Raw genomic sequence first — 16,921 nt, 5'->3', positions numbered from 1 at the left:
GATTGTGTCTTGCAGCTGTGTGGTGGATGAGATGGATTTCTCGGCAATGGAGTTGGACGAAGCTCTCAGGAAGTTCCAGGCGCACATCCGGGTCCAGGGCGAGGCGCAGAAGGTGGAGCGGCTGATCGAGGCGTACAGGTCAGTGATTGCTGCGATTGGTGGGATGGTGCAATGATGGGTGATAATTCCTGCATTGCTGGAGCACAATGGCCTGAGCCACACACGGCATGGGGGTTGATTCATTATCACAAATAGCGTGCCTTATCAGAGTCAACACGCCCTATCAGAGTTAGTGTGCCTTATCAGAGTTAACATGCCTTATCAGAGTACCATACAGAGCACTACGAACTTATGCCTGCTAATTGGCAATGGCACTCGTCCCGCCCTGAGCCCCTGCGGGTCCAATCACTTGAAAGGACATTATCCCCGCACTTTGATTGGCCCAATAAGCTGCCTGTCAAGTTTCCTGTCAAGTGACAGGCAGCCTATTGGGCCAATCAAAGTGCAGGGATAATGTCCTTTCAAGTGATTGGACCAGCAGGGGCTCAGGGCAGGAACAGTGTCATTGCCAATTAGCTGGCATAAGTTTGTGGCGTTTGCTATGCTACTCTGATAAGGCACGTTAATGCTGATATGGCATGCTAACTCTGATAGGGCATGCTATTTGTTATAGTGAATCAACCCCCATAAGTTTTACCAACATGATGGTGAGATAATGCTCCTCCCATCTAATGCAGCCTGACCCCCCCCCCCCCCCCCATTCCAGATCTATAATGGCTGCTTCTATTTATATCACAACACAAGGAGGAATGTTTCGAAGTGTGTTCGTAGTGAGAGGAATATGGATAGAGCCATTACTAAATGTATTCTCAGACACTGCTGCTGGTCTGGCTATTGCATCCGTATGGATTCCTTACTGGTTAATGTTATCCTTAAAGAGAACCTGTCGTGAGAGTGGTATGGAGGCGGATATATCTATTTCCTTTTAAACAATGCAGGTTGCCTGGCTGTCCTGGTGATCCTCTGCCTCAAAAATCTGGTACACACTTCCAATATTGATTGGCCAACTTTACCACTTTTATGTAGTATGAGGACCAACAGATAGTGAATACTATGGGCAGATTGTGTGGATAAGCTCTCATACTACGTAAAGGTGGTAACATTGGACAATTACTAGCCAATAAAAATTGTGTGTGTGCATGCACCCTAATGCCTATTAGCCTCATACACACAATAGATAACGCTTGGCCAAGGCGGCCGGTAACGACCGCCTCTGCTGAGAATCTAGAGCGAATACAGCGGCCAGTAATTGCCACCTGACGCCTCGGCCAGCGTTCAGCCCAGCAGATCGATTCGGCCAATCGCCAGCTGAGAGCATTGTCCTCCCCACTGACCTCGGCCGCCGCGGGACATCATCCGGGTGCCCCTCCATTGGCCCTAAAAGTATTAGAGGCAGAGGATCAGCAGGAAATCTGCATTGTTTACAAGGAAATAAATATGGCAGCCTCAATATCCCCCTCACTTCAGGTTTGCTTTATGGATTTATCATTTTTTTTTTCAAAGTTTTCAATCCCTTCATTGTAGTAGCATCTTACTCCTCACCTATGGGTTGGAGGGAAAGGGGAGGGGCTTCATGTTAATGCTGCTGAACAAACTGTCACCGGCATTCTGCAGTCATGTGACAAGCGGCGCAGGGAGAGAAGAGGTTAACCTGACAGATGCAAGTTACATAACGCAGAAAGATAGCTTGCTGGGCAGATATACTGTATATATCTAATTCCGTGTTTGCAGGTTTTCTGCTCTTTCACAGGGCAGAGTGACCTCATCAGGAATGTGAGATTTCTGGAGCCGCGCAGAGCTGATGAAAGGTTTAGCCTTTGCTAAGCGCTTGCGGCATGACTTTGGTGCAGTCAGATGGTCAGGGCTCGGTCACTTGGAATAGAAGCAGCGTGTGATCACACTGGGGAGAGGAGATTTCTGGCTGTACGGTGTGATCACACTGGGGAGAGGAGATCTGTACGGCGTTAATATGCAGGTCAGGCTCGATGCTCACACCTCATGGAAGCTGATAGCAGCGCTGGAAGGGAAACAGATCCTGAAACGCAGAATGGAAAATGAAATGTGATTTGTGGTAAAATAAACACGGAATATAAAACTCCAGGACAGAGGTAAGAGCAGATGTGAAGTCACGGCAGCAGCATTTCCAGCTGTTGTACGCTATTCCCTTCCAGATGTTCAGGGCATCTGAATATAGCGTGTTGCTGCCTTTGTCGGCAGAGGTCACGTATGTTGTAATCAGTTCATGTCTGTTGTCAGGGGACAGCCATGCGGTTGCTGTTGCCTGTGGCAGTGAAGAGCCTTGCATTACTGGAATCAGGAGGAGGGTTCATTTAGCGCAATACGGCGTCCTGACGTGTCCTCCTGTAGCTTATTCCTCCTCAAGCCCCGCAGGGTAGTCAGGCCTGGAGAGGAAGAGAGAGCGCGGTGGGGGCCTCATCTTACTGGTGTCTACCGAGTGCTCAGATATCAGAATCATGCTGCAAATGTGCAGATAGAGGCTTCTGGAGGCCTCGGGGACAAGCAATGAAAAGTAACCATTCCCGAGGAACCCCAGAGCTCATATCCATCTTCTGTATGTTCCTCACACCATTTCACCAGTGGCCACTGAGCGGACCATAATTACTACATTTCCTGAATTTACAGGAGCAGTTAGTGTGATCTCATGTAGAGCAGGCAGTACAGTTGTGTCACCAGTTCATAAATAAGATATCTTGGAGTGGATGCAGAAAATAGAGAATTAATAAAATTAATTAAAAAATGAGAAAGGCGTCCCTTGAATTTTGTTACTGAGGCCCTAGCGTTCTGAGGCCTCTGAAATGTAGTTCTGATTTCACCTTCATACACAATAATTTTAATCATTATGTCTGCAAAATCCTAGCTTATAGTCTTGCATCAACATTTATCTGACTCTTATACTAACTACATTAGTAATGTTGCCAAAGATTGTGGACAAGAGTCATGTTGTGCGATTTGAGCGTTCCTGCTGGGTTCCTTATCTCTTTCAAATTAATGAACACGACCAAATTGCCGTAAGCAGGGAGCAATTGTTGGGTCCCTTCAACTAGACTAGCTCTCCTAAGATGCCATGAGCTCCCTAACCTGAAAATAGTGATACTTTAGCCTAACACCTCCTCCCCCCCCCCCCCCTCCCAGCGTAATAACGTCATCTATGACCAGGGATGTTGTCCTCACATGGGGGACCGACCACAGTTATGAGGTAATGCAAGTTATTGAGCCCTGAGAAGAAGAGTGGGCATAAGGATATGGCTTCCTTGTGCGTAAATATAAGGACTATACTACAAATTTTGGTAGGAAGATGTTTAATTGAAGACCACTGTGAAAGACATTTTGTGGTTGAGGGAAAAGATGTTTAACCTGAAAGTTTGAGATGAAGTTCGTTCCCATAGGAGTTGTGAAAATTTGGAACTTCCCCATCAGATCTGGTTCCAATAGATCCAGAAGGGAAATAAGAGAATGTCGCTGTTAGTGAGTAATAATCTGTTAGACAATTTATTCTTCCTGTGGATCAGATGGGATTTCTAAGTGTGTTTTGTGTTTTTTGCCGTTGCCGGATCTGTATTGTGAGAATAGACAGTACCACTCCATAGATTCGGTGCCTGGCTCTCTGGTAATTCATCCAATCAATCCAGTATAGCTAACTATTAAAAAAAATCATTCCTGTTGGGATTGTCCACTGTGGAAACGCAATGGACTCTTGAGAAATGGATTGGTGTGAAGTAGCCTGTACAAAATAATCGCCGTCTTCACCCCGTTGCCTGTTGTGCCAGAAGGTCACTGGACCTGGTGTGAACCGGACATGACTGTGGCCTGAACTCGGCAGCCATGTTTCTTTTCCCGAGTGATAGAATCTCTCCGTAGAATGTTGAGGATACACGCTGTTGAGTTGCCATCTTCTCGTTTCAGCCAGCGATACTGCATCTGTAATCCGGGAGTGGTCAGGCAGTTCCGGAACCCAGACACCATCTTTATCCTGGCGTTCGCCATCATCCTTCTGAACACCGACATGTACAGCCCGAATGTCAAACCCGAGCGCAAGATGAAGCTGGAGGACTTTGTCAAGAATTTAAGAGGTAACCTTTCTCCTGTCTTACTAATTCCCCAATAAGTGTAGCGCTCAAACGTTCCTCGTATCATACAGAACATTCCAATGGTTTCTTTGTGCCCTCCTATTAGAGAGATGCACAGGCAGGATTTCTAATTTATTTTTATTTATTTTTTTTATGCAACTGTAGAGCTTATAAAAGACAACTGAAGTGAGAGTGGTATGGCCTTTTAGGCAATACCAGTTCTTTGGCAGCCCTGCTGATCCTCTGCCTCAAATACTTTCACCCCTAGCCCCTGAACAAGCATGAAGCAGATCAGATGTTTCTGACATTGTCAGATCTGACAAGATTCACTGCATGCTTGTTTCTGGTGTGATTTAGACACTACTGCAGCCAAATAGATCAGCAGGACAGCCAGTCAACTGGTATTGTTTAACAGGGAATAAATATGGCAGCCTCTGTACCCCTCTCACTTCTGTTGTTCTTTAAGGTGACCATACAGGCTTAGATTTTTGTCCAATGTGGCAGACAGATCAATTTCTCTCTAATATAAATCTGATCACAGAGGGATTGATTTCCCCCCATACACTAAACACAGATTTTCACCATGAAATCTATTGAACTGCAGCATTGCGCTGTTCGATACAGTGCGACGCTTCGGCCCGCCCATTAATTTACTGACGCTCCCCCTGCCGTGTTCTATCGACTAAAATTTACCGTCCAGTCCAATTAAAATTTTTGACACAAATTGATCTAAATTACCATCAACGCATCTCAGTGAGTGCTTTTAAATAGGATAAAGGAAATACTGAAAATCTGCTATGAGAAGATAGACTAGTCCAAGATCTGTCACCTTTTAATTACCTACGGTAAGTGATCAGCATCGTAGGAAAAAAAGTACCGTTAATTAATAGTTTACATTTTACACATTTTCACGATGGTGCTCCCTTAGATTTTTCAGCGACATTACAAAAGGGCGGTGCGTTTTTGATGTTACTGTTTGAACTGTTTGGCGAGTGACAGATGATGAAAATGAGGCAGAGAATTAGGCGTGTGGCGCCCGTGAGCTGCACATACAATGCTCAGATATGACATCTCACATAAAATAAACACGCCTCGCACAGCGAATAAATCACCGCAGCGGTGGAAAATACGCCAGCAGACAATGAGGAGTTATCTACCTCGGGGTAATTAAGGCAGGGAGCGCTGGTAATTAAGGTTGGAGAATGGAGGATGGGTGTGAGCGGAATTCTGACAGCTCCTGAGCGAGCAGGACACCCCTCTCCTCCCCCCCCCCCCCCCCCGCCACGCTCTCTCCAGCGCGTCGATTCTGACGATGCACGCAGAGCCCTTGGCTGCAACCTTGAAGAGTCCCTGTCACCATCCAGCTGTAAACGTTCACAAGTCTCTTCATTTAGTAATGAAAACCGCTGCTCTCTCTCCGCAGGGGTGGACGATGGCGAAGACATCCCGCGAGAAATGCTCATCGGTATTTATGAGCGGATCCGCAAACGCGAGCTCAAGACCAACGAAGATCACGTCTCGCAGGTGCAGAAGGTGGAAAAACTTATTGTAGGCAAGAAGCCGGTAAGTCATTGAGGTTAAAGAAGACTCCCGCATGTGCTAATTCTATATACTATACAAAGAATTGAATTATGCATGGTGTGGACACACTGCAGCCAGTTCACTGTTAAACTACACAGTTAGCAAGCAGCAGCTGCTCATTCAACAGCCGATCTGCCAGGAATCCTATATGCTAAGCGAAGGTTGTAAATATGCAAGGACCTGGAAGCAGGTGTGGGTGACCTAGTTGTGGGCGGCGGCTTAGGATAGGCAGCGGCTTAGTGTAGTCACACAGCGCCACCTGCTGTTCAGCCACATAAGTCCTGTCCTGAGTATTTCTGCATGTCACCTGACAGACCCCCTAGGATGGTGGTTGTAAATATGCAGGGACCTGGAAGCACCTGTGGGTGACATAGTTGTGGGTGGCGGCTTAGAGTGGGCGGCGGCTTAGTGTAGGCATACAGCACCACCTGCTGTTCAGCCACATAAGTCCTGTCCTGAGTATTTCTGCAAGTCACATGACAGACCCCCTGGGATGGTGGTTGTAAATATGCAGGGACCTGGAAGCACCTGTGGGTGACATAGTTGTGGGCGGCGGCTTAGTGTAGGCACACAGCGCCACCTGCTGTTCAGCCACCTAAATCCTGTCCTGAGTATTTCGGCATGTCACATGACGGACCCCCTGGGATGGTGGTTGTATAGAGCTGAGCAGTAGGTGGCGCTGTGCAGAGTGGGGAGCAGGTGCAAGTGATGTATAATGCTAGCTGTGCTATCCTGCTTAATGAAAGAGGGGGACAAACGTGCCCCTCCCCCCACCTTGATCGTGGGGTTTATGGTTATGCCTCTGGAGTCCAGTTTAGGGGTCACAGCACGGACCAAACAAAATATAGGGCAGGTTGTGATAGTTATTGTTGGCCTGGAATTTTGCTTTTCTAAATTATGATGCTAAATCGTAATGCGGAATTTCTGGCAAATTCGTCATTATTTTTGCGCATAACCGCAATCACGTTCTGGAATTTTAAGATTACGCATTATTACGCAAAAATGCAAACTTCTGCGGGAACGTCAACAAAAATCATTTTTCCAAAAGACCTTGCTGTTTTTGAAAAAAATCGATTTAAGAAAGGATTCAAAGAAAAAAATGTTTGTTTTTTTTTAAATTTGGTAAAATGACATTTTTCTGCTGTGCACTATACTATATAGCGATATTATATGAACCAGAAGAAAAAAGACACCTCTGCCTCAGTGCCGTATTCACACTCAACAGCGCTGCAACTTCCGGATGGAAATTAGTGCAATCCACAACACCATTCAAAAGATAAGAATCCAGGAGCAGCTCTCGCCATGTGATTACTGTAAAACGTCATAAACTTTAATATACTTCTTCCATCATAAAAGAATCCGCAGCAAAGAGACATAAAGCTATATACATATACATACTGTGTACTGGTATAGGGAGTCAGACGGTCTCGAGAAAGCCCTTATTGCCGGGCGAAACGATCGTCGACCATCCTCCGCACCAACCATCCATCACTGCCTCCTGGTTGTTAAGTATATTGCTTTACTTGATGTCTCTTTGCTGCTGATTCTTTTATGATGGAAGAAGTATATTAAAGTTTATGAAGTTTTACAGTAATCACATGGCGAGTTGTTCCTGGATTCTTATCTTTTGAATGCAGGGCAAGGCAGAGGCGAGAGAGGCTCCAGCCTCAGGGCGCAGTGTAGGAGGGGGGCAGAGGCGAGAGAGGCTCCAGCCTCAGGGCGCAGTGTCGGAGGGGGGCAAAGGCGAGAGAGGCTCCAGCCTCAGGGCGCAGTGTAGGAGGGGGGCAGAGGCAAGAGAGGCTCCAGCCTCAGGGCGCATTGTAGGAGGGGGGCAGAGGCGAGAGAGGCTCCAGCCTCAGGGCGCAGTGTAGGAGGGGGGCAGAGGCGAGAGAGGCTCCAGCCTCAGGGCGCAGTGTACGAGGGGGGCAGAGGCGAGAGAGGCTCCAGCTTCAGGGCGCAGTGTACGAGGGGGGCAGAGGCGAGAGAGGCTCCAGCCTCAGGGCGCATTGTAGGAGGGGGGCAGAGGCGAGAGAGGCTCCAGCCTCAGGGCGCAGTGTAGGAGGGGGGCAGAGGCGAGAGAGGCTCCAGCCTCAGGGCGCAGTGTAGGAGGGGGGCAGAGGCGAGAGAGGCTCCAGCCTCAGGGCGCAGTGTAGGAGGGGGGCAGAGGCAAGAGAGGCTCCAGCTTCAGGGCGCAGTGTAGGAGGCGGGCAGAGGCGAGAGAGGCTCCAGCCTCAGGGCGCATTGTAGGAGGGGGGCAGAGATGAGAGAGGCTCCAGCCTCAGGGCGCAGTGTAGGAGGGGGGCAGAAGCGAGAGAGGCTCCAGCCTCAGGGCGCAGTGTAGGAAGGGGGGCGGGGCTGAGGCAGGGGCGAGAGAGGCTCCAGCCTCAGGGCGCAGTGTAGGAGGGGGGCAGAGGCGAGTGAGGCTCCAGCCTCAGGGCGCAGTGTAGGAGGGGGGCAGAGGCGAGTGAGGCTCCAGCCTCAGGGCGCAGTGTAGGAGGGGGGCAGAGGTGAGAGAGGCTCCAGCCTCAGGGCGCAGTGTAGAAGGGGCGCACAGCTCACTCAGCTATCATTCCCTTGAAGCTGAGAGAAATAAGAAAAGGGGATACATAGCAGTGACTGCAAGCCAGGTAACTAGAGATTAAGGTGTCTCTAATGGCGTGTACACACGCCTGATTTCTGCAAACTACAGGTCGTCAGACTGATAAGTTTGCAGGTGTGCACAGTCTGTTGTCAGGCTGATAAGGCTGGTTTTGACTGATCCGCTGAACGGTGGCAGGGATGGAGGGGCGCACTTTGGTGTCGCAGCCTTGGGTGCCGGAGGACCTTTTCCCAGCTGTGTTTGAATTATACTATACAGCGAGTTCTGAGTTCTGCACATACATTTTAAAGCAAACTTGTGATTTAAAGAGACACTGTAACAAAATGTTCAGCCTTATTTCTTCTATCCTATAAGTTCCTATACCTGTTCTAATGTGGTCTGGATTACTGCAGCCTTTCCTAGTTGCACAGTGGCTGTATTATCTGTTATTTAATCTAATCTTCTTTCCTCTGACGGCTTTGTGGGCTCAGGCAGGAATGTGCTGCTCTGCTGTGATAGGGAGAAGCTATACACACCCTCTCCACGCCCCCTGCAGGCTCTGTATGAGTCACAGACTGAGCTCCTGTCAACCTATCACACTCTGGATAGCATCCATGTCTTTTGTTTGTAAACACTGTCTAAAACTGGCAATTACAAGCCAGGATTGCAGCAGGGAGTGGCAGAAACAGCACAGAGGGGCCCAGGAGAACATAATGAATAGAATGGTATGCTTTTTATTGCAAGAATTTTAGAGTACAGATTCTCTTTAAGGCTGGGAACTTGCGTCTGTGAAGGGGTGTGGCTGCACCGCACAGACGCGGGAGTCATTTTACAGAGTTTAAAACACGTTTTTTCTTTAGATTTTTTTTTTTTTTTTTAAATCAATTTTTCTAAAAAAAACTACAAGGTCTTTTTGGGAAAAAAAATTAACTTGTTTTTACAATTTACGCAAAAATTAATTTATGATGGCCGCATTCCTGATTTTGCAAAAACGTGAAATGTATGAATGAATTAGGTGAAATCAATTTCATTTTCGAAAATTGTAGTTACATATAATTGTATTTGTGAAATTTTACGTGAAACTGACTTTATACTGACGACGTGTTGATAAAAAGTTTGCACAATGCTGATACAATAAGACGGATGGGCTAATATGAAGCGTCTTTCTGTGAGATATAAATCGTTACTGTTGTTGTGGTGTAATGGTCCTTGCCGTGAGATATGCTGATCGCTGGTTCTGCCGGTTCTCCTGGTCAGCAGTAATGGATATGATATATCCCCCCCGCACGCCGGGGCAATGTATATTCATGCTGTAATGACATTTACACTGTATGCTGTAATAAACCTTGAATAGAACGCATGTCTCTACTCAGCAGACCCTCCAATCGATACGCTCGCCTTTAATTATACAAATATTGCTTAGCATGTGCGCTGGCCGCAATCCAACACAATTATCACTCAGAATATGGACTAAATATAGAATAAATCTCTGGCAGGCCCTTCCCGACAAACCTCCACACTCACCGCGCTGTGCTGTATTCTGGAGAATAATCCACATTACATCAGGAAATCCCACTCCCTGATCCCTCATCTGACTGGTTGGTGTAATGAACACAGACAGTTTCTCTTGCGCACATTTTCACACATTTTCCCCCATTGTCATGAATTCCCTAGGTGTGAAGTGCGAGTTGAAACTTTTTATACTGTAAACTCGCTTTGGTCTACTCAGCCAATCGTGAGCTTCCTTTAGGGAGGCCATTTTGAAGCCATTGAGATGTGAGCCAGGAGGTAGTTTCAGCTTGGAGAGGATGGAGGGAATACACAGATAAATAATGAAGATGGGGGCATTTCTTGCTGGTTACTCTTTATAGAGTTCTATGACCCTAACCTCTATAGCTACAAGGCATACGACTCGTAACGTAAGTAATATATTCAGTACATGGCTCCCTCATTGTGTCCGGGGTTACTGTTATGTTACGTCCTTCTCACAGCCGCACCTATAGAGATATGACCAGGCGCGTTCTCCTCACACATCACGTGCTGTCGAGTTTGACAATGAAATGTTAAAGTTTTGTTTCGAACCTTCACGATGTTTCTTGTGATTTGCAGTTTGCTTGTGTTGTCACTTGTTGTTTCCTGTGTTGATCATGTTTTTACTGCTAATGATTTTATGTGTGTCTTTTTACTGTAGATCGGATCCTTACACCATGGACTTGGCTGTGTAGGTATCACTTCCCAGCATGGACTCTGTAGATAGACTAGTATTGTTCCTGGGGGGGGGGGGGGGATTCGCTACGCAGTGTTGTGCTGGAACGCATGGATTAGCGATCGTTATATTACACAGGCCTGAGTCTTACTGCTCCAAACTTAACGTCCATTAGCTCTATAATGGCTGAGCGAGTGGATAACGCACAGGTGTGCTCAAACCTTGTACCTTTTAACTGCTCACTCGCCGGTTATCTTATGTGTTACGTCGTTACAATGGGCCTGAACTCAGAACTTCCTCTCTGCTTAAAAAGATAATCAACAGCATAATGCTAAAGCTTTAGGGCTTGTTCACACTAGAGGCGTTTTTGAAACTTTTTAAGTGCTGCCGATTTTTCAAAATCGCCCTGAAAGCGCTTGCACCATGCTATCCTTTGCGGTAGTTCAGATTGGGGCAATCCATCCGCTTTCCGTTCACAAAAGCGCTGCCTGGGCCATTTTCGGGGCGATTTTGCTGCAATGGAAGGTATAGGAAAAACGCTCACAAAATCATTTTGTGTGGTGATTGTGTTCACGTTTTTATAATAAATACATGGGGCTTGATTCACAAAAGCGCACTAAGTGTTAGCACGCCAGTAAAAAGCCGCTTATCACGTGTAAACTGCCTCTTCGCGTGCTAATGCACATAAAGTTTTGCGCGCGTAAAGTTTTATGTGTATTACTTCACGTGCAAAATCAGCCGCTTCTCGTGCTAAGTAGCGTGATAAGCATACTTTGCACATGAAGCAGTTGATTTTGCACGTGAAGTAGTGTGCGTAAAACTTTACGCGCGCAAACTTTTACGTGTGCTAACATAGCACGCGAACAGTAACAGCTTTGCCGTGCAAACTACTTAGCACCCTAGTTTGCACAGGCAAGATTTTAGGCGTGATAACTGTGTTAGCACACTTTAGTGAATCAAGCCCCTTGTATTTATTCTTTTCCAAGTGAAAGATTTCACTTCCTGACTTGCGTCAGGAAGCGAATTGAAAAAAATGGTGTCAAAAAACGCCCAACACGAACGCTACCGCGAACGGAATGTAATGTGGACAAGGCTTTAAAGAGAAACATTTCTTTGTTACAGCTGATACAAATCCTGCAATAAATCTGCAGTGTGTCTACTTCCTGCTGTCATGGAAGCAGACAAAGGGCTTGATTCACAAAGCCGTGCAAACTGTTTAGCACGGGTGTGCTAAACAGTTAGCACGTGAAGTGCCGTTCGCAGACTTTAGCGGGCGCAAAGTGTCGCGATTCGCGCGATCGTGGACTTTTGCGCGCGCAATTTGCCGCAAATTCGCAGCACATTGCGCGCGCAAAAGGCTGCGATTGCGCGAATCGTGGCACTTGCCGCGCGCAAAACTCAGCGAACGGCATTTCACGTGCTAACTGTGTGAATCAAGCCCATCGTGTTAACATCCTGTGTTTACAAATTAGCTGCTCTGACATGGCAGCCAGCTGACACAGCTGAGAGATCAAATTTCAGTTGTGATTATTCACAGACAAATGGGAATTAGACAGGCTAAACTCTCTAAATACATACAGGGTGCATTTTTCTATGCATTCCTTCTGTCCTGTGCAAGAGTTCAGGTCCACTTTATCAGAAGTAACATTTTGAGCAGTGAGACTCCACGTGTGTAAAGTAACGTGCGTAATCTCATGCGTAAAAACCCCAGAGAAGCTTTGTGAAGCCATGTGCCAGTCATCTCATTCCAGACGTAATTGCTAAGACATTAAACAGGTCTAGGTCTGGTAATGAGAAACTATCTACGGCTCGGAGGGGAATCTCCAGTCCGCTGGCGCTGTTCACGGTGATAACTATATATTAGTAACATATGAGATCTCCAGTTAGAAAGCACTGGGAATTCAAAGTGATCGTATAATGTAAGTTCACCATTGTTCTTAAAGGGGCACTACGCCAAAAACGAAAATGTAAAATATAGATGCATACATAGATATAAGATGTATATATATTCCAGAGTAAAATATACTGTGAGTGACCTTATTTCTGGTACTTACAGGAAGTGTTTATAATCTGATGGTTCTTACCCGTTACTGACAGGTGTTGGGCTGGTCATTGTCAGGCTAATTTATTTTCGCGCATGTCTCACACTAGGGGGCAGTGTGAGACAATAACAGAGGACTTCTGCTTTTAGTTTCTATGTTTTCTGCTAGCAGAGAGAGATCAAAGCAAGCCAAGAATTTACAGCATGACTTTTGCCGGATGAAGACAAAAGCAGTGCATTATCTTAAAGTGAGATATCTTTTTTTTTTGTGGCAGTTAATGGGTTAAAAGCACTCCCTGGTGAGAATTTTTACAGAGATTTTACATGGCCAGCCTCCTCACTTGTACACTATTCTAGCAGGTGGACTGAGTAACTGCTTTTCAATAAATACTTTTGAGTGAAAAAAAAAACCTGAGAATCCCCCTTGAGGAGATGGACTAATCCAAAGCCTGCCAGTAAAAGGACAGAACCTTCAGAACACTGTTATTGGTTACATGGAAATAAAGTAATTTATAATGCATTTTACTATGGGGAAAATCTCCCAATACATGTATAGACATGCATTTTAAATTTTACAGTTATACTTTATGGGGATTGAATAAGAAGAAGATGGTTAAAGTGTATATCAGCTTTGCAGTTTAAATGATGAGATATATTTAGGCTCCAGTTCTTCTTCCCACCATTAGATTTGTGTCGGGTAGTTTAATAGGCATAAAGTGCAATGATGCAGAGTCACCCCGGCAGCCAATCAGAAATCATCTTTCCCGCAGTGTTGTCAGCGATGATTTCTGGTCACGGTGGGGGTCCGGAGGAGGGGGGGTGCATATTGCTCTTTGCCTTATTAAACAGAGACCATGGTGCTTCAAGTCATCACCTGCAGCTCGGCCGGACTGCATCTTCTCTGTCTATAGTTCCTCACATTTGTAATGTGTTTGTCCTCTTTAATATTCACAATTGTCACTTATGTACAGCTCAGTAGCCAATGGAGAGACATCTTGTAGAAAGGAGGGCGGGGTACATTTAGCTTTGGCATCGGTGAGCTCGGTGAGCGTGCCAAGTATCGGTAAAACACTTGCCGATAACTGAGTATGTTAGATATGCCATGCTGGTTCTGGTGAAATCATTGATACTTGTCTCCTATCAATTCCCTCAAACTAACCAATGTCCGTGTTTAAAAATCCCTTTCTAACACCTTACACTAACCTTTACCTGTGGCAGTAACCTCATCCTGACAGCTAATCCTAACCATAGATTAAGTTTTTCCCAACACCTACACCAAACTTCTCCTACCATGCTAACCTCGTCCTGACAGCTAATCCTAACCTCCCCTACATAGATTAGCTTCTTCCCAACACCTACACCAAACTTCTCCTCCAATGCTAACCTCACCCTAACAGCTAACCCTAACCTCCCCTACATAGATTAACTTCTTCCCAACACCTACACCAAACTTCTCCTACCATGCTAACCTCACCCTGACAGCTAACCCTAACCTCCCCTACACAGATTAGATTCTTCCCAACACCTACACCAAACTTTTCCTACCATGCTAACCTCGTCCTGACAGCTAACCCTAACCTCCCCTACATAGATTAGCTTCTTCCCAACACCTACACCAAACTTCTCCTACAATGCTAACCTCACCCTGACAGCTAACCTTAAACTCACCTACATAGATTAACTTCTTCCCAACACCTACACCAAACTTCTCCTACCATGCTAACCTCACCCTGACAGCTAACCCTAACCTCCCCTACATAGATTAGCTTCTTCCCAACACCTACACCAAACTTCTCCTACAAAGCTAACCTCATCCTGACAGCTAACCCTAACCTCCCCTACACAGATTAGCTTCTTCCCAACACCTACACCAAACTTTTCCTACCATGCTAACCTCGTCCTGACAGCTAACCCTAACCTCCCCTACATAGATTAGCTTCTTCCCAACACCTACACCAAACTTCTCCTACAATGCTAACCTCACCCTGACAGCTAACCTTAAACTCACCTACATAGATTAACTTCTTCCCAACACCTACACCAAACTTCTCCTACCATGCTAACCTCACCCTGACAGCTAACCCTAACCTCCCCTACATAGATTAGCTTCTTCCCAACACCTACACCAAACTTCTCCTACAAAGCTAACCTCATCCTGACAGCTAACCCTAACCTCCCCTACACAGATTAGCTTCTTCCCAACACCTACACCAAACTTTTCCTACCATGCTAACCTCGTCCTGACAGCTAACCCTAACCTCCCCTACATAGATTAGCTTCTTCCCAACACCTACACCAAACTTCTCCTACAATGCTAACCTCACCCTGACAGCTAACCTTAAACTCACCTACATAGATTAACTTCTTCCCAACACCTACACCAAACTTCTCCTACCATGCTAACCTCACCCCGACAGCTAACCCTAACCTCCCCTACATAGATTAGCTTCTTCCCAACACCTACACCAAACTTCTCCTACAAAGCTAACCTCATCCTGACAGCTAACCCTAACCTCCCCTACATAGATTAGCTTCTTCCCAACACCTACACCAAACTTCTCCTACAAAGCTAACCTCATCCTGACAGCTAACCCTAAACTCACCTACATAGATTAGCTTCTTCCCAACACCTACACCAAACTTATCCTACAATGCTAACCTCATCCTGACAGCTGACCCTAACCTCACCTACATAGATTAGTTTCTTCCCAACACCTACACCAAACTTCTCCTACAAAGCTAACCTCATCCTGACAGCTAACCCTAACCTCACCTACATAGATTAACTTCTTCCCAACACCTACACCAAACTTCTCCTACAAAGCTAACCTCATCCTGACAGCTAACCCTAACCTCCCCTACATAGATTAGCTTCTTCCCAACACCTACACCAAACTTCTCCTACAAAGCTCACCTCACCCTGACAGCTAAGCCTAACCTCCCCTACATAGATTAGCTTCTTCCCAACACCTACACCAAACTTCTCCTAAAAAGCTAACCTCATCCTGACAGCTAACCCTAACCTCACCTACATAGATTAACTTCTTCCCAACACCTACACCAAACTTCTCCTACAAAGCTAACCTCATCCTGACAGCTAACCCTAACCTCCCCTACATAGATTAGCTTCTTCCCAACACCTACACCAAACTTCTCCTACAAAGCTAACCTCATCCTGACAGCTAACCCTAAACTCACCTACATAGATTAGCTTCTTCCCAACACCTACACCAAACTTATCCTACAATGCTAACCTCATCCTGACAGCTGACCCTAACCTCACCTACATAGATTAACTTCTTCCCAACACCTACACCAAACTTATCCTACAATGCTAACCTCATCCTGACAGCTGACCCTAACCTCACCTACATAGATTAGCTTCTTCCCAACACCTACACCAAACTTATCCTACAATGCTAACCTATCCTGACAGCTGACCCTAACCTCCCCTACATAGATTAGCTTCTTCCCAACACCTACACCAAACTTCTCCTACAATGCTTACCTCATCCTGACAGCTGACCCTAACCTCCCCTACATGGGCTAACACCTCCCTAATGCCTGGTTGACTCCTAAAGTCAACCTCTTCCTAACACCCAATCCTAACATCACCCCTATAGGTTAACCTCGCCTCCATAGGTTACCTCATCTTAATGCCCAGTTGACCCCTAAAGTGATGCCCAATCCTTACATGACCCCTCTTTATAATGACTTAATCTAACTTCAATTCCATAAGTTACCCCATTGTCATGCCTCAATTTTAATTTCCTCCATAACATATACTCATTCCTGATGCCTAGCCTATATGTCCCCCAGTAACATAAACTCTTGCCTGATGACTAACCCTAACCAATAAAACTAGCCAACTCCTGTACAATGCTTGACCCTAACCAGTGACCATATCTAGTACTTACCTTTCATTGTCTTCATTAGTAATGCCAAATGCAGTCACAAGCAGCCGAGAACTGGATGGGCAGCGTTTTAGCTATAGAATAGTTCTAGTCAGAGGCGAAACCAGTAGTGCTGAAATGAGTCAGAATTCCTGCTCATAGGACAGCTGTGAGAGTCACTTTGATGGCAGCTCCTTTGTACAGACTGGGGGCTTTGCTGCAGTTTATGTGGTTTTAGTTACAAAAGGCATCTCATGCTATAAGTTTTCCTTGCCTAGAAAGCAGCAGAATATAGGATAAAGCAACAGCTCTTTCCCATTTAATCCTCCGTGGTGTATTAATGTCATATATATGTACAGTTCTCTCAGTCAGACTTTGTTGTCTAAATATGAATTTTATGTTCCCTTTTCTTTGCATTTGATGCCAAAATGGAGGAGTTTATGGACTTTTGCTTTTCTTATTTTAATAAATAAT

General features: G+C 45.8%; 1 protein-coding gene across 18 annotated transcripts in view; it reads left to right on the top strand.

Annotated features, from left to right (window-relative positions):
• IQSEC1 (IQ motif and Sec7 domain ArfGEF 1) overlaps positions 1-16,921 on the top strand; it is a 1,051,066-nt gene that overhangs the window by 1,002,064 nt on the left and 32,081 nt on the right. For all 18 annotated transcript variants that reach the window (XM_068251851.1, XM_068251848.1, XM_068251849.1 and 15 more), the window contains 4 exons: positions 16-138; positions 3,985-4,151; positions 5,572-5,711; positions 10,499-10,528. In XM_068251851.1, coding sequence (XP_068107952.1) covers positions 16-138; positions 3,985-4,151; positions 5,572-5,711; positions 10,499-10,528 — 460 coding nt within the window. The remainder of the gene's footprint in view (positions 1-15; positions 139-3,984; positions 4,152-5,571; positions 5,712-10,498; positions 10,529-16,921) is intronic.

Source organism: Hyperolius riggenbachi, chromosome 9 (assembly GCF_040937935.1).
Source record: "Hyperolius riggenbachi isolate aHypRig1 chromosome 9, aHypRig1.pri, whole genome shotgun sequence".
Classification (NCBI taxonomy): Eukaryota; Metazoa; Chordata; class Amphibia; order Anura; family Hyperoliidae; genus Hyperolius; species Hyperolius riggenbachi.
The sequence above is the reverse complement of the archived record's forward strand: the minus strand, read 5'-3'. Positions and strand labels throughout refer to the sequence as shown.